This window comes from Procambarus clarkii, chromosome 68, assembly GCF_040958095.1.
Source record: "Procambarus clarkii isolate CNS0578487 chromosome 68, FALCON_Pclarkii_2.0, whole genome shotgun sequence".
Taxonomy (NCBI): domain Eukaryota; kingdom Metazoa; phylum Arthropoda; class Malacostraca; order Decapoda; family Cambaridae; genus Procambarus; species Procambarus clarkii.
In genome coordinates this window covers 520,923-543,664 of record NC_091217.1, presented here as the reverse complement: position 1 = coordinate 543,664, position 22,742 = coordinate 520,923, and the positions used below count along the sequence as shown (strand labels likewise).

General features: G+C 40.7%; 1 protein-coding gene across 1 annotated transcript in view; it reads left to right on the top strand.

Annotated features, from left to right (window-relative positions):
* Positions 1-21,251, top strand: part of nclb (no child left behind) — a 28,053-nt gene extending 6,802 nt beyond the window's left edge. Inside the window, exons 5-12 of the mRNA XM_045769418.2 lie at positions 3,435-3,623; positions 14,746-14,859; positions 16,623-16,797; positions 17,237-17,395; positions 17,895-18,009; positions 18,441-18,531; positions 18,902-19,135; positions 20,693-21,251. Coding sequence (XP_045625374.1) covers positions 3,435-3,623; positions 14,746-14,859; positions 16,623-16,797; positions 17,237-17,395; positions 17,895-18,009; positions 18,441-18,531; positions 18,902-19,135; positions 20,693-20,922 — 1,307 coding nt within the window. The 3' untranslated portion in view covers positions 20,923-21,251. The remainder of the gene's footprint in view (positions 1-3,434; positions 3,624-14,745; positions 14,860-16,622; positions 16,798-17,236; positions 17,396-17,894; positions 18,010-18,440; positions 18,532-18,901; positions 19,136-20,692) is intronic.
* Positions 21,252-22,742: the final 1,491 nt, after the last annotated feature.

Below are 22,742 nucleotides of genomic sequence, written 5' to 3'. Positions count from 1 at the left end.
TTGGGCTCCTTGCTCTGGTTTTCAGGTTTTTGTACGCAGCCTTTAGGCTCCAGGCCATGTAGCTTGTTTGCTCAGGACTAGTTTATCTGTGTACCCTTTGCTCAGAGGATGCCATGTCCTCTGCCTTCTGGGTGCCCTCTGTTTTCAAGCAGGTCTGGTTGTTGAGGCAGTGTTCTGTTCATTTTGAGTGGTCCCTTTGGCTTCAGATTCTGGGATATGGCCTCAGGTTGGTGGTTTCTGACTGGGGTTTCTGACTCTGGACCTGTCTGTAGTTTTCTAGGGCTCTGGACTTAGAAACCTACCCGGGTCCTTGAACCTAAAGCTTTTGGCCTCCATGCCCAGGTGTCTGATAGTTCTTGTTGGTTTCCTGGCATCCTTTTGGCCTTTTTGGTTTTGGCCAGCAGTAGTCAGTCTTCACTTACTTGCTGCTTAGGTTGCTTTGCTTGGTGTTATCTCCATAGCTCAGGACTGGGCTTGATGCATGTTTTGATGGGTCAACCAAATTGTCCCTCATCCATGCCATGCTTGTGTTGCATTCAATTGTTAGGCATGCTGCTGGTGCCCCTCTGCCTTGGGTCCTCATTTTCTGTAGTTCTTTTTTCTATGGAAAGGGGGGGGGGCCATTGTGAGCTAGCTCGTGGGGACCCCTCCCAGAAATAAAGCATTGATTCTGGTGAGCTCTCAATATATCTCTTGGTCTCCACCCTTTTTCCTTCTTTCTCATAGGGTAGTGGTTTGATTCAGGCAGCTTGTGAGTAATGGGATAAGCTGTCTGGCTGGAGCCTTGAGTGACCTGGTCTGCCACCTTGTGACAGTTACATTAAGGTTAGGGTGCTTACCTTACAGCAATGATTATGTGCCGTGTTATCTCTTAAGTATCTAAAGAGATCAAGAGATGCTTGATTTGCTGCACGTCTGCTTTCTGTTTTTGTTTTGTTTTTCTGATCCTCAAGCTCCTATCATCTTGTAGTAGAACCAGATTCTGGTCTTGGCTTTCAGTAGGTAAGACAAGTCTCAGAGGCCTGTTGAATCTTCCTAAGGCATGGCTGGACTAGCGCTTAGCTCAGGAAGCTACTGAAGGCATCATCCCATGCAAGAGCATTTCATTACATTCACCATTTTATTTGTATTACAGTATTCCTATTTATTTTTGAATAATTCTTTTATATGTTTCTATATTGGCTCTTTATTCTCTGCAGGAAGGTGTGACCTCTTGTAAACACTCTTGATGTTACAAATGCCTTCATTTGTACATATGAAGAAATACATTGGGCCCTGTACAAATGATAGATTTTTATAGGGCCCAATGAAACATTTGCCAAAGAATTACCCATGCTGGATTATTTGTGTTAGTGAAAGTTGATACTTTCTTAGAATGAGAAACAAACATTTGTAAAACTGGAATTTCTCTCATGCACATGCAAGTGAGTTAACCACTTTACTGCGCCAACTGAGTATTCTCGGTCAGCGGGAAGCTGCGCCAACCGAGAAAATTCTTAGATTTTTCGGTACCAATTCTAAATGTGTACGAGGTTGGTTGTGTACGAAATGGACTCTTAGGACCTCCAGTGAGAGGCAGCCATCTTGGAAAAAATTCCCAGAATGCTCTAGGGCTGCTGGCTGGGTTAGTACTGAATGAGCAACCATGGGTGGCGCACGCGTCTCTGGCTCCCAAACACCTGTTCGACGCGGTGTTGAAAGATAACGTTCTGTCGGTGAAATTCAAACCTTATTGTTTGAAGAACATAAGGGTCGTAATATTGGTGAATATTATGACCCTTATGGGGTCAACATTAGGGGCAATAAGGACCTAACACAAAGGTCGGATGCAAGTGATACAGCACCTATGAGGACGATACAGCGAGCGTATCCATTTGTAGCTCTAAGCGTCACCCTTGCAATCCTGTGTTATCTACAATTTATTTAGATGATACATAGATGAATCGTTTTCTGCGTTCAGTGATGATGCATCTGATACAAATAGCATAGGTGAACAGTGTTAGTGGCTTCCATGGTGGTGTTTTCCATAGATATTTTCAAGAATACCTGAATATCTTCCTAACTGACGGATACTCTTTGAGGCTAGCTGAATCTCTTTCTGACTGACGGACACTCTTGAGGTAAGCTGAATTTCTTCCTGTGTGGGACCATACAAAGTGATCTTTTTAAGACTACCTTACAAATTGATCTTTTCCTATAATCTTTTCAATACTACCTTATGCTTTACAAGCTTGGCTACATACAACCTACAAGTACTAAAGCCAAGGGTGTACGTGAGTGCGTTATTTGCAAGCACACAGAATGAAGAAACAGGAAGTGAAAATTTATCTGTACCTGGTGGAGCCGGTCGGCCGAGCAGACAGCACACTGGAATTGTGATCCTGTGGTCCCGGGTTCGATCCCGAGCACCGGCGAGAAACAGTGGGCAGAGTTTCTTTCACCCTATGCCCCTGTTACCTAGCTGTAAAATAGGTACCTGGGTGTTAGTCAGCTGTCACAGGCTGCTTCCTGGGGGTGGAGGCCAGGTTGAGGACCGGGCCGCGGGGACACTAAAAGCCCCGAAATCATCTCAAGATAACCTCAAGATGCACTGAGAGCAAAGTCGTGCTGTGTACCATGGGCTACTTCGTTCATTATTACTCACTTCTGTACTACTGAGTGTGTAATACAGTGTGTTACTGTGTAAATAGTGTGTGAAACTGTATATATTGTAATTTTAGTGAATTTTTAACAGGTAATATTGCAACAATAAACATTTATTGTGGACACATTACTGACACATGTATCACAGTTCCATGGAACATTATGAACGCTCTACTGTATACATATTGTAAAGGACACAAATATGCATCATATACGATAAAAAAAAAAATAAAACTGCATTGGAAATACATAAAACAAATAATTGAAAATATATTTGTGGCAACACCCGGTGCTTGAATGGCCCGCGCGACTGTGTCTGGGGGATTCACGCGCAGGTGACCAGGCCCTGGTGACATCACAGCACACCTTGTCCATGTCCCCACAGCCAAAGGAAGTGGAATTTCGTATTTATTTTTACATAGACATGTTCAGGGAAGGGAATTTATCATTTTACGAAGAAAAAATAATTTTTTGGAAACACTTTATTTCATGCGCACCAGGGAAATTTCACAATAAACTCGGCGCAGTACGGTGGTTAAAGGGAAAAAGTTGCAACCAAGGGTACAAGAAAAACCAGGAATGGAAACTATTCAAGGTTGGCTAAAAGGTGAAGAAAATTGAGTAAACCAGTAACTGGATCCTGTGCATGAGTGAAGAAGCCATTTTTGTAGATTACTCAATTTAACTCAATCATACTTTTCCAGATGTGACTGAAGGTAGCTGGTATACTACTTCTAATACTGTCTACGTTTTTATATTTTATAAATTTGTTAATGAACATTTCCTCTTAGATCAGTTGAGCCAGTTGCTCCAGCTTGGTCTACTGACTGTCCACGCAAGTAACGATGATGACCCGTATATTACAATTAAGGACAAAGAGGATCAAGACAGTGAGGATGGAGACCATGAAATCTTACCCACTGACAACCTCATTGCTGTTGGGCACGTTGAAGGAGATGCTGCCATCTTAGAAGTTTATGGTAAGCCAGGACAATAACTGCACATTTTTAAAGTAAATAAATTTGTATGTGTTGCTAGTCATAATTGCAAATCTACTGGTCTTTCATTCATAAAAATTAGTGCTTATAGTAATTACAGAATGTTTTCAGTATTGATCAGTCTTAAATTTCATCTGAGTATTAACCATCAAATACTGCAATACCATTGAACATTATCATTGGTTACAGGTTTTTGTACATTGGCTACAGGAGTTAATATAAATTCTGACTTGATCCTGAACCTCACACCTCCCCTTTTTTTCCTTTTTATAAGCACTAGCTCTGGATGTCTGGTTAATTTGAGAAAGCCTTTTCTGGCATAATATTTGCTACAAATATAGTCTTCTCTCAATTTTGTGTTTCTCTTCATTGTTGTTAGCTCTTTGTGCTCTACAACCTGTCCTCACTCTGTACACCTCAGTTTTGATGTACTCAACATCATCATCAAAATATCTTTGCTTTAGTGAGGGTAAAAGCACTGCACTGGTGATGCTTCCTTGAACTAATGAACATCTTCCTTTATTGGTTAGGCTGGCTGTCTGCTTGTTAAATCATGCAAACTGGTTACTGATTAACCCTAAAACAACTGTCAGAAATAATGCTGTTGCAGATCCATCTATATACACGTATTCCTCGTTGTTTAATTTCTGTAGGTGTGATATTCATCAGTTTTTGCATTCACTACCTCTTCCAGACACCATATTAGAACTTTGTTTTATCCAGTGGCCAAGTACAGTAAAAAGAAGTATTACTGTTTTTGGTTTCATTCACTTGGACTCTAGGAGACTTGAACCGTGGACCCCATGCACGTGAGGCCAAAGCTCTATCGACTGGGCTATTGAGTAGTCTTAATAAGGAAAGATTTCGGAAGTGGCTACTGCTGTCAAGCTGGAATTTTCAACTTTTCTTGACTACTGTACTACTGAAGCTCGGAAATTAGTGATCTATGCCCTCGTCATATAAATTGTCATCCACACTTCCGTGGAAATATACATTTCATTCACTTGGGCTTTAGGAGAAACATCATTAAAAAGAGTCCAGATGAATGAACTGTTTATTTCCACGGAAGTGTGGATAACAATTTACTGTTACAGTGGGGCCTCGACTTACGATGGTAATCCGTTCCCAGAAACGGATCGTAAGTTGAAATATCGTAAGTCGAAGCAATTTTTCCCATAAGAAATAAAGGGAATTGAATTAATCCGTTCCCCACCCTCCAAAATATTAACTTACAAATACATTTTTCACTGAATATAATTTTGTTCTCTAACTACAATACAGTACATATGTTTATCTTACCTTTATGGAGGACTCTTGATGGTGTATGGAAGATGGTGATGAGGGGTGGAGGAGGAGAGGTGTTACTGTTTGTTTGAAAGGGGAGTCCCCTTCTATTATAACATCAGGCAGTGATGACTTTTCTGGGATACACTCTCTGGCATGTTTTGCCTGCATACCACTAGGAATTGCTTGTGGCTCACTGCTTGCTTGTCTTACTAAGAATCTGTCTGAAAACACTTTTTCCCTACATTTTAACACTTGCCTGTAGTAAGACATCACATTGTCATTTAAAAGGTCAATGCAACGGCCTGCTACAGCTTTATCTGGGTGAGTTTTTTCAACAAAACTTTGTAGTTCTTTCCATACTTCACACATTTTCTTAATGAGGAAGGGATATCCTCTACTGCCTCTACTCACAACTATTTTCTTAGGTTGAGTCTTACCACTGACTTTCTGGGACCCATGGCATGATATATAATAATCAGTTTTTATGTTCAAAAAGCAAAAAATCACCACAAAAACAGAATTTCTTATAGGCGTAATTGTCACTAAGCGGGCAGCTCTAGTAAACTGAGGCAGGTTGGCCCACGTGACCGGGAACCATGCACTCGGTCGACCCAAACGTGTACCAACAAATATTGTTAGTCAGCGACATTATCGTAAGTCAAGTCGCATTTTTCGATCAAATTTACATCGTAACTCAAAATTATCGTAAGTCGGAGGCAATCGTAAGTTGAGGTGCCACTGTATTTGTGATGTGTTAAAACACTTAAGAATGGAATAAATATTTACCTCGCTGATTATGGCAAAGTGACTTCTAGCTTTTTTGTGCTTGGTGTATGTTTATATCTCTCTTGACATTTTGAGTTGCCATATTTGCTTTTGATATCATGGATTGAGGTGGTTTCTATGTTATCCTCTGTCTTTTCACTTGTTGACAACTTTTGCGAAGTACGAGTATAGTGAATGCTTTCAATATTGGTTCGGTTAGTGTCGCAATGCACGTTTGTTTAATACATTACGATATGAACAAAAGTGTACATAAACTCTTGAAATATCAATCCTGATTTATCTGATGACCACCATTTCTAGTGACTGCATCAAAAATAGGAAGCTGATGACTTCTCATCGTGAGGGGGACTTGGTGTGCGGCTCCTGGTGTATGATGCTCCATGGAGCAGTCCTCTGCCCTTTTGTAGCCTTATGCTCCTGTTGCCGTCTTCACAAATTGTGCTGAATGACTTTTCTTTTCCTTATGTTTCTTTTTTCCTTCCCCCTCTTCTCCTTCCAGTTGTCGCTTCCTGCCGACTTTTTGCCTTTTTTATTATTATTCTTTCTGATGTCATCTTCTGTTTTGATGCCGGGTGTTTGGGGAGGCGCGCACTCTCACCTGTAGAACTATGGTACCCGACGTTTTGAGCGAGGGGAAGCTTTTATTGTCAATCTTTGCCCTCGTTGGTGAACCCGATCTCGATGGACTGATGGTTCTTAACACTTTCGCGCTCCCTGGGAATAGGCTGACGGTAAGCCCTAAGTGGGCCGTTCGTGTCGGCCTACTGCGCGTCAGCACTAAAATGTTTATAATCTTTTCGGGGTGGGGAGCTTAATTTTGGCGGCATGTATTTAAATTTGGTATCATTGTGTTCGCGAGAGAATGCTCTAGAGGAATATATATATAAAATGTCACCAAAGACAACATGAGAACCACACCGAATAACAAACTGTGGCGGTCGTTAGCTGTGAGCGTAAAACCGGGCATCAATGTTTACGATGTTTTTATGTTTGCGAACCCCAGAATTATTATTCGTGGTTTATTTTGGTATCATTGTGACCGCAATAAAATTCCCTACACGGACATATAAATATACACAATAAATAATGGTGTCGCCCCACCCACAGGAATGTGGGAAGTTGGCTTAGGGTTACCCGCCGGAGCGCGCCCAGCTGCACATGCGCTCAACCACAACTGAAAAGTTTATACTCTCCTCATGTCTGTGACCCTCATTTTTGATGTACGTGTTTTTTTTTGGTATCACTGTGTAGCTAATGAAATGTACTATAAGAACATATGTATAACATTTCACCAAAGCTAACATTAGGCGACCAGCAACCAAAGAACTGCGTGCTTTGTTTCGCGCTCACGCTAAACTCCGCTAAACTCTCCCTATATGTTGCTACTCTGATTGTGTTTATCAAGTCAAAACTTGTTGCATATGGTTTTGTTTGGTATCACGGTGATCGCAATAAAATTGCCTACACAGACATATGCATAAAAGTGGGTTACACGTGCGCGCCTCACCCCCAAACACCCCCAAACACGTCGATGCCTCACCCGCCCAAACACCCGTTTCCACGCCCGGTACACCCAATACACCCGACAAACAAAAATATTGTTCCAATGGAAGTTTTTGTGCTACATTGTTCATTTTGGTGTCAAAATACTCGCAAGAAGATGCACTATGTAGACATACCAATCTGAGCACTAAGAACTGGAATATATATAGAGCTACCCACAGCAAAGTATGAAGAAGTAATAACCTCAAAATGTGTAATATAAATTATGTGTACTTACCCACGATGTGATGAAGGAAGGTCAACAAGTTGAGCATTTGATTATCCACTCCACCGGCTTCAGGAAAATGTCCCTGAAGTTGCTCAACAGATGTTACGTTAGGTGGAGTGGAAGCTTGCAGAGGAGTTATTTCTTTGCTTTCCAAAATATCCTCTTGCGGTGATATTTTGAGTAGCATGGTGTGGCACATAGAGCAACTCCACATGTCCTGCACTGATACATACAGTCTTTTCTAATTCCCGACTTGATACAAACTCGGCACCGTTTCCGTTTAGCAATTTTCACTAATGCATGAGTCAACTTCCTGTTTAGCCTGTCCTCTGAATCAACAATGCGGGGGTTTTTCACAGGTGGAGGAGTAGCTTCAGCTTGAGGTGCAGGCGTTTCAGTTTCAGGTTCAGTGTCTGATGAGGATGAGGCATGTGGTTGGCGTGGAAGACGATGAAATAAAGGACGCCTCGCTCCAGATGGGCCAGGTGTTGCCAAATCATGAGAAGGATCCTGGTAATCATCAGCATGTGGGAGAGGGCTTTCAGTAGCAGGCCACTCATCCATGTCCCACCCCAACAGGGCCCATATTGCTACTTCATGAAACTGGAGTAGGGTCAGTTTCTTGGCATCAGTTGTGTACATCTTGTACAACACATAGGCATTGTGTATAGCCATCTGAAGGAAGTAAAATGTGATCTTCTTAGTCCACTTATGCGACTTCCTGGTGAACCTGTAATATTTGACCATTTGGTCGAAGTGATCAACTCCCTTCATGTTGTTGTTGTAGTCGCAAATGGCTGTTGGTTTGTTTACAGTTACAATCTGAACAGATGATGTTCCGTCACGTTTCTTCACTCTCTTCCTTCTCTGTACTTCCTGTGTGTCAGCATTATGGCAGTTTGTGATCACTGACACCACTCTCTTGTCTTTCCAAAGGATAACAAAAGTGTTATCCTTGCGCCTGAAAATAGTCTGATCAACAGCGAATTTACCTTTGGCAAGTTTTTGCAGCTCTTTAGGGGCACCACGCTGCAATCTGAGTGTTCCACAAGTGTACACACCATTTTCCCTTAGCAATTCTGTGAGATGGACAGTTATAATAATTGTCCATATAAAGATGATAACCTTTGTTCAACAAGGGTCGCATAAGGCCCATCACTGTCTCAACTGTTGTCTTGCCCACTCCAGAATAAACCTCGAAATCAATAATATAACCAGTCCCTGCCTCAGCAAGCATGTACAACTTTACCCCATACTTATCAGGCTTATTGGGGTTGTAAACCTTGAAGGATAGACGACCACGCCACGACATTGTACCTTCATCCAAACTGAGTGCTTGATTGGGGACGTAGTAAGAGCCAAATTTGTTGGTCAAATAGGTAATGATGGTGCTGAGTTTTATCATGCGGTTCTTGTTGTTGGGTGGAATTGCAAACTGGTTATAAGTATGAAAAAACTGGGCAATATGTTGGAATCGTTTTGAAGTCATGAACACATTGAAGGTCCTCATATGCCACAACCGGCTTGTTTGCCAGTACATGCGCATTGTTGGGAGTCGTGCAATACCCATCAAGATTGATAAAGCCAAATACCTTGCCATTTCCTTCGCAGATACCTCCTTCCACAACCTCATAGTGCGCCTGGAAGCATTCTGAATAAACTGCCTGGCATACCTGTTAGTTTCCACTGTGATGAACTCAATTAGGGCACGGGTCAGAAATAATTGAACAAATTGCAGGGGGGTAATTGGCACTGGGACAGTTATGCCTGGTGTGGCACTGAAACTGCCTACAATAGGTGGTGTATTGTCAGTTGACCAGGCAGCATCGGGATTAGGCTGTTGAAGACGTCCTGCACGCCTCCTTACAGGTGCCTTGGGGCGGCCCACATCCGCTGACTCATCCTCAATCCCCTCGCTACTCTCCTCACTCGATGATGAATCAAACTCATCAGACGACGCTGTCCCCTCATTATCACTACTGAAATCACTCTGACGCTCTTCCCCTTCAGCATCTGCCTCCACATCTGACAAACGATCCAACAAATCAGGAATTTTACTAGGGGTAAGCTTCACATTGCTGAACCTTTTGTACAGCTCACTCAACTTATCTTCCTTGGTCATTTCACTATCCTTCTTGGGGGTAGAGGTGCTCTGTCCTTTACCATGATCCATGTTTGCAAGTAATAATGCGTTGTAAGGAGACAGGAACGAATAAACACTGCCACACAGGGCAGAGAGTGGCACAGGTTCTGGACGCGGGAGCGCGGTAGTCCGGTCACGAGAGACGTAAACAAAGGACTAGGCCGACCGCATGGCGTGACCCAGAATCCCATGCGGCCTACGGAGGATTGTGGGAAAACAATGGCGCTCATTTAAAAAAAAAAAAATTGAAGATCGCATAGAAACTTTTTTTTTTACAAATTTTTATATCGAGTGACGCAAAAATGCGTCACTGGAACACATTCAGTAGAAAAATGAGTGAAGAGATATTAAGTCTGTGGAACGCGAAAGTGTTAAGGTGGTGATTGCATGGCGTATACCTACGATGCACCCCTGAGGGGGCCCCATCTTGTGAGGTATCCTATCCTCTAATTGTGGCTCCATGGTGGGTATGGGGGCTTATTCATGGATGAATTTTGTTTTTGTTTATTTTTATGCCTTTTCTGACCCTCCTTTACCATCTCAGACTCATGGGGTAGATGACCAGGTCCCCCGAGTCGGACTGTGCTGGAAAAACTGGCTCTGTAGCCCCCCCCTCCTACATTGGGCCCTGACCATGTTCCTTCTCGGACTCTTCTGACTGCCCCTCTCTGCTCCCTTCCTACCTCTGTGGCGGAGTTGAGCCCCAAGCCCTAAGTGGTAATGACCTCATCACATGGTGTGGCTCTGTCTCTAGTTGTCACAACTGCACCTTTTACCCCCCCTCTCTTACTGGGGGTGCTCAGCATAATCACTTCCACACTTGCTCGCGCTTGATTCCTTCCCAATTTCCTTCTTTCCAGGCTTTGTTTAGTCCTGCCACATGGACATAGTATTTTGATCTTCATGTTGACCCTACTCGTCCTGATTTATTTCTCCATAAGCACCTTGTTGATTTGGTGGATACGTTGGTCACCTTTAACCCCACCCATACTGGTACCCATGTGTTATTGCAGCTCCTTCTCAGGAAACTGCTGCCCACTTTGCTTTATTGTCCTGTATTAGGGCCCGTGTTCGGATCTCCAAAAATGCCCGGTTAAATGCCTGCATGGGCACAATTCTTCTCCTGCACCATGTTGCAACTAGTGACAGGAAACTTGAAGACTGCCACGAGGATATTAAGTATATCCTTGAAGCCCAAGGCCATTCTATCCTGCAGGTGGATACCTTCACTCGACCCCCTTGTGGTTGCTGCCATCAGCCTCTTCACGTTGTGAAGGTCACGTTTGATAGTAGGTTTCTTCCCTCTTCAGTCATTCTGGCTGGTGCCAGATGCTCTGTTCAGGAGTACATTCCCTATCCTTGCCTCTGCAGCAGTTGCTGGAGATTTGAGCATGGTTCCTTCAGGTGCACAAGTGAGGTGTGTCTGCCCCTTGTGTGGAACCTCGGGGTCATTCTAAGATGGAGTGCCCTTTTTCCTAAACTCTCTGCATCAGTTGTGGTGGCGCCCACCCTGCCTTCTCCATCGCATGTGTGGATTACAAGTTCGAGGAAGTCATCCTCAATTTGAAGCATCGAGATCATTTGTCTTTTCCTGAGGCTAGGCACCAGGTTTACCATCTTCCCTCTTTCTCTGGCATGTCTTATGCCTGTGTGCTGCGTTCCCTTCTTCTCGCCCTCTCCCGCTTTCTCAGTTTCGCAACCATTTCGAGGCCTTGAACCCCGACATCACCACCACCACCTTGTTTGCTCCGTCTGCTCTTTTGCGTTCTGGGCCAGAGGGTCTTCCTCCTGGTTCTCCGTCTGGTGTTTCTTCCTTCTTTCCTGGTCTTCCTTGTCTCCTGTGCCCCCCTTCCCTTCTTGCCCCACTCCTTCTCAGCCCTCCCCTCTGTCTCTTGGTCCTCCTTACCGCCTGTCTGTTCAGGCCCGTTGTCCATCCTCCTCCCAGCGTTCGTCATGTTACCCATGCCCGTTCTCCTTCTCGTGTTGAAACTGTTGAGACGGTTGCCCAGTATATTGCTGATGGTATGCCTGTCTCTGTCAGGAGCGTAAACCTGGCTCCTCTCCTCCTTCCTCCCCAGCGGGTAAGAAGGCTTCGATGTATTCCTCACCTTCTGACACCGACACTATTCCTGCTTCCCCTTTCTTTTCCTTTCCAGTGGCGGGGTCTCCTGTCCCTCCTATGAGGTTTCCTTGATCCTTGATCCTCTCTTGGATGCTGCCCTTGCTCTGGTGCCCTCACCTGTTTCTGTCCTTCCTGCCCCCGATTCATTCATTGCCTCCTCCCGCTCCAGACTCTGTCCATTCTCCTCTGGTCCATGCTCCTGCTCCCTTGTCTTGGTTATCTTTGCTAGCTTTGCTTTTGCCCTGTCACCCTGATTTCACTGATCCTGATCTTGTTCTTCCTTAGTCTACTGTGTTTTACTTTGCCTTTGTTTCTCCCTTGTTATCTGTTTTTGTTCTCTCTATTCGCAGTTTTTATGCCAACTTCCATGAACTCCAACTTCTGATCATGCAGTTTTCCCTGCTTTGTGTTTGTCTCCAGGAGCCGATGCTTGGCGCTCGTCCTGGTTGCTTCCGTGATTATTCCTTTCTCTCTTTCCCTCCAGCTCTTGCTGTGGCCCATACCTCGACTGTTCTCTTGATCCGTCTTTATATTCCCTTCGTCTCCCTACTTTTTCAGTCACCCATTCAGTGTTCTGCAGCCCATATCTTTGTGAGTAAATGGTATACAGTTGTTCCATTTATCTTCCCTTGCATGTCCCACTTTCTCTTCCTGATCTTAAACCACCTGTTGGACTCCTTACCAGTGCCTGTGCTCCTTTTGGGTGATTTTAACTGTCAGCATACTTTCTGGGGTGGTGTTCTGACAAACACCCGGGGCTGCTTTCTTGAATCTTTTGTCCTCTCTTTTTCTGTCTTCTGAATTCTGGTGAGCCCACTCATGTTGACTCACGCACTCGCACCCTTTCCTGGCTTGATCTTTCTCTCTGCTCGTCTTCTCTTTATTTGGACTTCACCTGGCGGGTCCTTGATAACCTACAGAAGTGTTCATTTCCCCATCCTTGTCACCTTTTTCTCTCTTCTTCCTACCCTCTCCTTCCCTAGGTGGCAGATTGCCAGGGCTGACTGGAACCTCTTCACCTTGCGTGCTACTCTTTCTGACCTGTCCGATCTGCCTCTCCCCTGAGCCTCCCTCTCCCTCCTTTTGTATGAGTTTTTAATGCTGCCCTCTGCTCTGTGCCTTGCTCTACCTCCAGGGGTGCACAGAATTGTGTTCCCTAGTGGAATGTAGACTGCTCTGGCTGTAAGCGTGCAGCCTGGAAGAAGCACCGTCGCCATAGGACCCCATGTCTTTTGATTCAGAAGGCAAGTGCGGTGGCCTGTAGGGCCATCCATATGGCTAAATTTGAGGGTTGGAGATGTTTCATTTTCACCATTACATCTGACACTCCTCTGCCCCTGATCTGGAAGAAAATCCGCAAGATAGCGGGTAAGTTTATTTCTGATGTCTCGCCAGTCCTTCACCTCCATGGTTCTATTGTGGCGGATCCGGTGTTGGTCGTGACTTAACTGGGTTCTCACTTTTCGACTGTTATCTCCGGCTCTCATCTTCCTCCTTCTTTCCCTACTCGTAACCCCCTTCTTAAATCTTCTCTTAGATTTTTGCACTTCCCTTCAGCTTCTTTATAATGATCCTTTCTCTCAGAACTCCAGTCTGCCTTGGCCCTCTGCGGTTCTATGGCGGCAGGCTCGAATGATATTCATTATGAGATGCTTCGCCATCTCCCTCCATGCACGTTTCAGTATTTATTGCATGTTTATAACTGGGAGTCTGTTAGGGAGTCGTCGTCAGTCCCTGAGGACTGGCTTGAGGCGGTTGTTCTTCCTATTCGGAAACCTGGTTCTCTAGGGTCATCCCCTAAAAACTTCCGCCCCTTTGCTGTCACGAGTTGCATCAGCAAACTCTGAGCATATGGTCAATGTGCATCTGATGTGGTTCTTGGAATGCTGCACCTTCTCTCCCTTTGTCATTTTGGCTTTTGCAAGTGTCGCCGCACAACTGATGTCCTTGTGAACTTCGAGGTCTATATTCGTACTGCCTTTGCTGCGAAGACCTCTGTTGTTGCTAACCTTTTTGACCTGGAAAAGGCGTATGACTACCTGGCAAGACCATATTCTGTCCCAACTTTGGGAAAGAATATGGTCTGTAATCTTCTTTTCTTCCAGAATATGGTAGTAATCTTCCTCTCTTCCCCCAGACCTTCCTCTCTCATTGTTCCTTTTGAGTGCTGCTTGGTACCGCACTCTCTGCCTCTTTACGGCAATATGAAGGTGCCCAAGGTAGTGTTCTGAGCACTACTCTTCTCAATGGTCTTTCCTCCATTCCCTCTTGACATTTTCTCCACTCTTTATGTTGACGATATTACCCTCTGCTGTCAGAGTAATGACTCGCCTTTTCTCCAGTGGCGGCTTCAACTTGCGATTGATGCTTTGTCATCCTGGGCCACCAATCATGGCTTCAAGTTCTTCCCGGCTAAGACTTGTGCTATGACTTTTACTCGGAAGCAGGTTGTCCTTCGACCCCCCCCCTCCCCCTGTCGTATTATGATAATCGTTTTTTGTATGAGGATTCTGCTAAACTTCTGGGGTTAATCTTTGACACTCGCTTGTCCTGGTTACCCTATATCTCCTATCTCCGAGTTGAATGCTCTAAGGCCCTTAACTTACTGAATATCTTGTCCCATACTTCTGGAGCTGATGGGTACATGTTCCTCTCTTTACATTCCTCTCTCGTGCTGTCTGAACACGATTATGCCTGTCCTGCTTGCTTGTCTGCCTCTCCATCCACCCCTTCGTCGTCTTGATGCTCTTCACCATTCTGGGCTCCGTCTTAGCTCTAATGCCTTTGATTGAACCTGTCCCTCGTGGTCACCCATCCCTCGATAGTGTCTTTGGTGAATCGGATGCCTTTGATGTTGTTTAGATATGCACTTTTGTTCTTATATTGGCATCCTTAGTGCTATTTAGCGCCTTTTGAATATCCCGCACTTTTGATGAAGCTACATAGCCTCCCCAGCTTGGTGCCTTCTTTTGATAATTAATTACTTACTTTACAGTATATAATGGCGAGGAGAGCAGTTTTTATGTCCATCACGACATTCTGCTTCCTGCTGCTCCATTGTGCATGGAGTGGCTCAATTATGACCCAGGAGATGAGCAGCTCAGACCAGGTACAGTATCTCATTTGGTGTTCATACTTGATTACAAGTATTACAATTTGAATTGTTTTTACATTGTATTTAAGATGCAAAATACCAGTAGGAAAGTTTAAATCTAGTTGAACTTGGGAAGTTCTAACCTAATAGCATTAGAGGATTTCAAATCTGATTCACTTAGAGAGTTCAAGAATAATAGTATTAAAGGAGTTTAAATTTAGTAGTACTAGTGAAGTTCAGCTTAATTGGACAAAGAGAAAGTAAACATAAGTAAAATTGAAGAAGTTTTAGATCTTAATATCATTAACCATCTTCGTTAAGCATGCAATTTTTTGTTTTCTGATGAATGAAAGTTGTGCTAGGAATCTTAACCATTTCTGTATATTTTAAGATTTCCTAAATTTCTGTTTTTTGAAGGCAAGCCACAGAAGTTCAAAGGAGTACCTTAATACAAAGGTACCCCTATCATCACATTTCTTTTTGGGACGCGCACTGCTTTGCTCCCCATTTTCATTATTGCTCTATTTTTTAACTATTGGCTATCATATTTATTACCTTTTTTAATCTCACCCAGAAGTGTTCTGTTGACTTGTGCAGTTATCTCAGATAGGATAATTAGTTGGTAGTTAATTAGACCAATTTATTTATCTTGAGATGTGTTAGTTTCAATTTGCATGCCTTAGACCACTTATTAATGTATTTTCTAAACCCCAGTATAGGTTACCACAACATTGAATTGAAATTGAAATTGAAATAAGTTTATTGAGGTAAAATACACACAAAGGGATGAGGTAGCTCAAGCTATTCTCACCCCGTTCAGTACATCGTGTTAATATATACATAGACACACATCACAAATAAACACATTACCAAACATTCTGAGAGGTAAAAATATACATTTCCTCCCTCACAAGTAGTGAGGGAGGAAACCACAACATTGTAAATTATCTTGACCACAATTCTGTTACTACACAGGTCATTAGCCAGAATAAGTGCCTTGCCTAATTGTAACATTTGTACACTAGACTTTTTTGTTATTTGTTTTATGTATGGGATCCTTGGTTCTAAAACTAATACAGTATGTAAACTGGAGGATGAGCTGGTGAAACTTAAAAAAATATTAAGGTAAATACTGTAATGATTTTTCTAGTTCAGTTATTGGGAAGACTATAAAGTATTGTTTTAGGCAGGATTGCAGTCTTAGTGCCTTTAATACTTTTTTAAACAAATAAATTTGATTAACAAATATTTTTAGAAAATATTTTTGACCAAAAAAAATATGAAAAATTTAGTTTTGGCACAATTGCATTGGTGAATTATTTTTTGTAAGATTTCTTGTTTTTTAGAAGATAACAATTGGCCCACTGTAGCATTGTAAATTTATGAAGATAATTACTTCAAGTATCTGCTTGTAAATCTTACAATTCCAGTTGTCAGAATCTTGACAACTGGAATTGCTGTTAAGCTTAGACTATTTTGTAGGAGAAAAAAAGAAAAATATCTCATAATGTTCAAATTAAAAATACTCTGCCCTTTTGTTCTCAAATTTACTCATTAAAACAACAATTTACTGAAGTGATACAATGAGAGGAGAGCAACAGCCTGGTAATCAAATTATTTTTGTCTCTTCAGTTTATATGTTAAGCATAAATGGTTAATTTAGCCTGGTTTATTTGCCCTATTGAATTTCAATGAAAGTTAGATGAGTAAATCTATTTTATAGATTCTATGACTAAAATGTACAGACTTGAAAACTTGCTTTTTGTGCAATATTTCAGGTAATCTGGTAGCCATTGGGAGCATGTCACCTGTGATTGATGTCTGGGACTTGGATTTAGTAGATTGCATGGAGCCTGCTTACACTCTTGGTAAGAGAGGCAAGAAGAAAAAGAAACTTCCTGGAGTTGGACATCAACAGCCAGTCCTGAGCCTCGCTTGGAATAAACATGCCGAGTTAGTGTTTAGGCCGTTACTTCTCTGGTTCTCTTATCCTATATCAGGGCACAATTTTTATTTTATATAGTCATAAAGAGTTGGCGATATATGATAACCAGTTACAAAAAACTAACAGGAATTGACCAAATTGACAAAGGGGAATTCCCGAAACCAACAGTTTCACAAACAAGAGGACACATTCAAACTAAGGAAGTAGGTGCCAAAAAAAATGAGAAAATTTTCTTTTGCAAACAGTGTGGTAGACAGATGAAACACGCTAAGTGTCAAGGTGGTGGAGGCCAAAACTGTCAGTAGTTTCAAAACGTTATACGACAAAGAGTACTGGGAAGATGGGACACCATGAGTGTAGCTCTCATCCTGTAACTACACTTAGGTAATTTACACACTCTCTGTACACATTCACATGCATGCTCACATATTTTTCTCTCTTCCTTAGGCACGTATTAGCAAGTGGATCTGTAGACCAGACAGTAATCTTGTGGGATCTTCAACATGGCTCAGTTGCTCAACATATCAAATCATTCACAGACAAAGTTCAGTCCCTCAGCTGGCACCCGAATGAAGCAAGCGTTCTTCTTACAGGAGCATGTGATAGGTAAGTGACATCTAGTTACATGTAATTATTTTAATATTTAATAAGAACTATAATATAAATAGATTTGATTGTCAAATCATGGCCAAAATGTTATACATTTTTCTGGCAGGTCTTGACTATATATTTATTACTTGATATCAAAAAAGAAAAGAAGAGGTGAAAGTATGTTAGTTTATGTAATGTACAAATCTTGAACATGTATCTTTAACACAAAATAAATGAAAAGATGAAGTTTTTTTTTTTTGCTTTGGTTTATAACATATTAAGACAGTAATAAAGAATGTGTTATAAAAAAATGCTTCGAGGAACTTTTAAGTACAGTAAGGGGTTAAATTTAAAGATGGAATCATTATGATACTGTCTATGATATATTAAGATTTTCCAATACCATCTATCACTTAAGAGGCAAGTACAAGTGACTGCAATTGCATAATTAACCCACTAGAATGTAATTAATTTGATTTATGTGGAAGAAATTATTAGATGTATTTTTTTACAGGAAAGTAAGAATTTTTGATGGCCGGAGTAGTGACACCTGTAAGACTTGGGATCTTGATGGAGAAATTGAATGTGTTGTGTGGGAGACAGTTACTACTGAGCCATACAACTGTTTGGTAAGTAATTTTGGTTAATGGAAGCTGGCAACCCATTAAGTGGGGGGTTGCCAGCTGCTCCTACCAGAGTGCCGTGTGTTGAATGCACTCAACACCATTTTTATCATACATATTTTAAATTCATTGATAGGGTTGTGCTTTTTAATTATTGATGTTGTGTATTATTTTATATTGTGAATGATAGAATGAATGGTTATGTGGTATTTTTAGTGTATTATAATATATAATAATGTTTTATGGCATTACTCGTCTTATTCTCTCTGGGTTGATGCCTCCCCACCCCATGAAAGTTATAAATGCAGTAATGATAATGCACATTACTGTATATGCAAGTGCTTTCCTACCCTGAGAAAGTGGTTAATAAAGTAATGGTGAAATTATGGTTATGATGCATATTATTTTATTAAATTAACAGTGAAATTATGTTCCAGGCTAGTACAGATCAAGGAACTGTCTTTGGTATTGATGCTCGTCAAAAGAAACCATTATGGACTTTAAGTGCACACAATGATGCGTGCACAGGTGAGATTCATTATCTTCAATTTTTAATTATCTTTTGTTATTAATCTCAATTCGTAATAATATGGATAAAAAATTTTACTTTTTATTTGTCAGCCACATCGATCTCCCTCTGCTACAATATCTTGTAATCATGATTCTAACTATTCATCTATGTTTACACTAACATGCAAGAATGAGCCTAATATCTATGAATAGGCCAATAAAATCAGCAGACGTCTAGATGTTACTACTGCTCAATGCAGGCTTAAGCTCACACAGTAGTTATGATAGTATAGATAGACACAATATGATAGTCCATAATAAAGTAAACTACTATATATATTGCTCCATCACGTTTTATAAATTATTTAATTGTGCATTTTGTTCACAGCTATACGAATGAGTCCTCAGTGCCCTGGTTGCTTGGTTACTGTATCAGCTGATGGAAGTGTCAAAATATGGGATATTGCTGATGGAAAACCAAGCTTTATTGAGGAGATTAACCCCAGGCTTGGCACTATCCAGTGCCTTGCATCATGCTCCGACTCTCCATTTGTGTTTTGCATGGGAGGGGACAACAAGGAAAATAACTTCAAGGTTTGGGATATTAGGGAATCAAGTAATGGTAAGCTACTATTTAATTGTTTATTATTTTGCTTTACTTGAAATAATTAATATATTTATGCAATATTCCATGCTTTGTTATGTTAAACTTTTATATGAATCATAATTAATAAGGTCTTAAGTATATTCTGTTTGTGTAACAATTTTCATTACTTTTAATCGGTTTAAAGTGTGTGATATTTTGAAATTAATTTTTGCTGAATATAAATCTCTTAATTATTTGTAGGGATTTGTAGTGGCTTTTTATATGGTATTTGTAATTAGTTTTTGTAAGTTCTGTCTTGAACAGCATTTATCAAAATTCATGTTTCTCAGACATGGCACTTTATCTTGATCCTTCCTTTTTTTTTTAGTAACTATTTAATTCTAAGATAATTTAAGGATTTTAAGCAATTCAGGCATATTTACATATATATATATATATATATTCAATATTTTAAATTAGTGATGACCAAACCACACATCAGAAGATGAAGTGACGACATTCGGGTCTGTCCTGGGCCTAAACCAAGTCTATTCAAAAAGTCAAAACCAAGGCACCAAAAAGTCAAAACTAAACCAAACACGACTAATCAAGTCATGTGGCATAGGAGACAAAATCTTTTAAATGGGTGGTTCTCAATCTGGGGTACTCGTGTCCCCATGTGTGTGAGATTAATCTTATGGGTTATTTTAAGATTTACATACTGATTTATATGACCAGGCATCCTCAGCACTGTGCTTCCTAAAAATCAAGCACTCCACATACCTCAGCCGAGGATGCCATGAGAGTGGCCCTATTAAAGATTATTACACCAAGGATTGAGTTATTGATGACCCAAAAAAAAGCCACATTTTCTCACTTAGCTTAAATGGTGTTGTATGTGCTACCTGGGGCTTGGAAGTTTTCTCAAATAAAACAGTTTGGGCAAAGGAGATGTGCATATTTTTTACTGTTTTCAGTCTTGAGTCAATTATAGTCTGGAATTTGGTGGTACATTGTCCTTGCTGAAAGAGCTCACTTGTTACCGAAGAGGAGAAAGGTTGAAACCTTTTATTTTACATCATTCTGTTTTGTGTATACTGTACAGTTGTGAGAGCTTAGCAGTGCTAAGAGGGAGGTGAGGGGATAAGGTAACATAATGATAGAGAGAATGGAAGAATAGTGGAGGGGTAGGGAAAGTGACATGAATTTTGACTACATTAAGTTGGCATTTTTAAGAATCTGTTATAAAAGTTTGTGATATACTGTGTATTGGCATAGGAGACTGAGAATATGGTCAGTAATTGCTCTTAATATTATACAACTATATTTTGCATCTTCATTGTTAGGTATCATTTATATTTCTTCTCATTGCATCATTGCAATGATGGTCATTCAAAACTACCTCATCGGATTACTAAGACAGTTTTATTATGGTCCATTTCTTGGTTACCTTTGTTCTGTTTAATTAAGTTCATGGTTTCGTTTCCTGTTTTTGCTTTCTCATTTTTGTTCTTTTTGTTTTATCCCACTGTGTTTCTAGAAGAACTACAATTAGGTGGTTTACTATACACAAATAATTTTGTTTTTTTGTAGTTCGCTCGAGATTCTGCAATCGTATTGGATTGCCTGCTGATGAAGACATGGACTCTGAAGAGCAAGACAAGCTTCTCAGTCGTTTAGAAATATCTGACAAAGATTCACCCACAGCTGGTGGGTCATCCCTGACTGTTGCTCCCACCCAGAATACTGTTCAATCAAAATCTAAACCTAAGTTTAGAAAGAAGAAAGGTGGCCATTTAGATAGACTGAGGAAAAAATGGTAGAAAATTTGGTTAAATGTACACACATTTGCTTCTGTAGGTCGGTAGTTAGCTACCATTTTCATTATCAAAGATACTGTGTTTGATTTTTAAGATGTAACTAAATACATCTGTTACAATTTTTAAATGGAAAATTATATCAGTGTACTGTATTGTATTTAATGTTTATTGTAAATAAATTAGTTAATGCAGTAATTGTTTTCAAATGTTTAAATTTTGTTACCAGCTGAAACATTGTCATTATATAAAGGATAATTTTTTTTATCTAGACTAAGCTTTTCAAAAAAATGTTCAGCAGCTCTATTAGATAATAATAAATTATTTAAAATGTAGATTATTTTTATTTAACTCTGGTCATGAATTTTAAAGTACAGTAATTATATTGTAAAATTTATTAATATAAATAAGTGCAATTATCGAATATTATTATTTAAGAGCCTTGGACCTAAAATTGGTGATCTTAAGGAATATAGAATAGAAAACAGGAGAAACAATAATGCAAGAGAGAGAATAGCAAAAAGACAAGGGATTAGAGGGAAATAGATAATAGATTTAAACATGTAGAAATTGGAAATATGAAAGATATTGAAGAGGCCTAAAACCAAATTTTTAGTGAAATTGGTTTTGAATAAGATGGTCTTCAGTGCTTGGCTTAGGCCCAAAAGTCCATAACTGATTGTAAATAATGGCATCTAATGACATTAATAGATACATTGGCAGATGACAATTTGAGACAGCTAACTTCTGTAGTGAAGATACTGCTAGTTTTGATTTAAGCTTCAAAACATGTTTAAATAATGCTTCAATTAGATGACATGTACATTGATAAATAATAAATATCAATGATTCATAACATTTTAAAGATGAGGGTTACATAGACTAAATATAAAATAATCTATTGAAATTTGCATTTTTTTTTTTTCAAGATTCAGAGCCTGGCTCAATAAATTATGGCTATATTTACTCGAGGTATACTTCTTAATGTATATACACAGTTTACATTAGTCCTGGACTGTTCTTGCCTAAACTCAATGTACTAATGTCATATGCAGGCGATGAGTCACAATAACGTGGCTGAAGTATGTTGACCAGACCACACACTAGAAATTGAAGGGACGACGACGTTTCGGTCCGTCCTGGACCATTCTCAAGTCGATTGTGATGAGGACAGGTAGGGACAGGCATTAAATAGGCAAGAGAGAGCTGAGGAGGAAAGTGAGGTGTAGGGGAAAGTAGTAATGAGAACTGCAGCAGGCCTATTGGCCCATACGAGGCAGCTCCTATTATAACCACCGAAGGAGATAGTAATAGGAATAAGAAGAGGATAGCAAGGGAGCGTAGAAGACAATGAACAGAAAAAGGGAGAAGAGAGAAAGAAAGGGAAAGAGAAAGAAAGAAAAGGAAGGGGGAAAGCTTATGTTAAGTCACGTTTGTTAGAAAGATTAGAGCATTTGAGTATATACTGTGAAAGGGAAGAGTCCACAGCAACAAAGCCAGGACTCAAGTTCATGTTGGGTACATTGTTAATAAGAGCCGATTCTACAAGACGGCGTCTGTGTAGAGTAGAGGCAGGAAAGATTATTTTGGAGGAAGACCAATCAATGGGATGATTAGAATCCCTCACATGGCAGAAGAGAGCATTGTTAGTATCTGCAGACATAACACTTCTCTTGTGTTCTTTAAGTCTGTCATTCAGTGTACGGCCAGTTTCGCCAAAGTATTGGAGAGGACAGGATGAACAGGAAATAGAGTAGACACCAGCAGCATTAGAAGCAGGAGGAGCAGTGTGAACTAGATTGCTACGAAGTGTGTTAGTTTGTCGA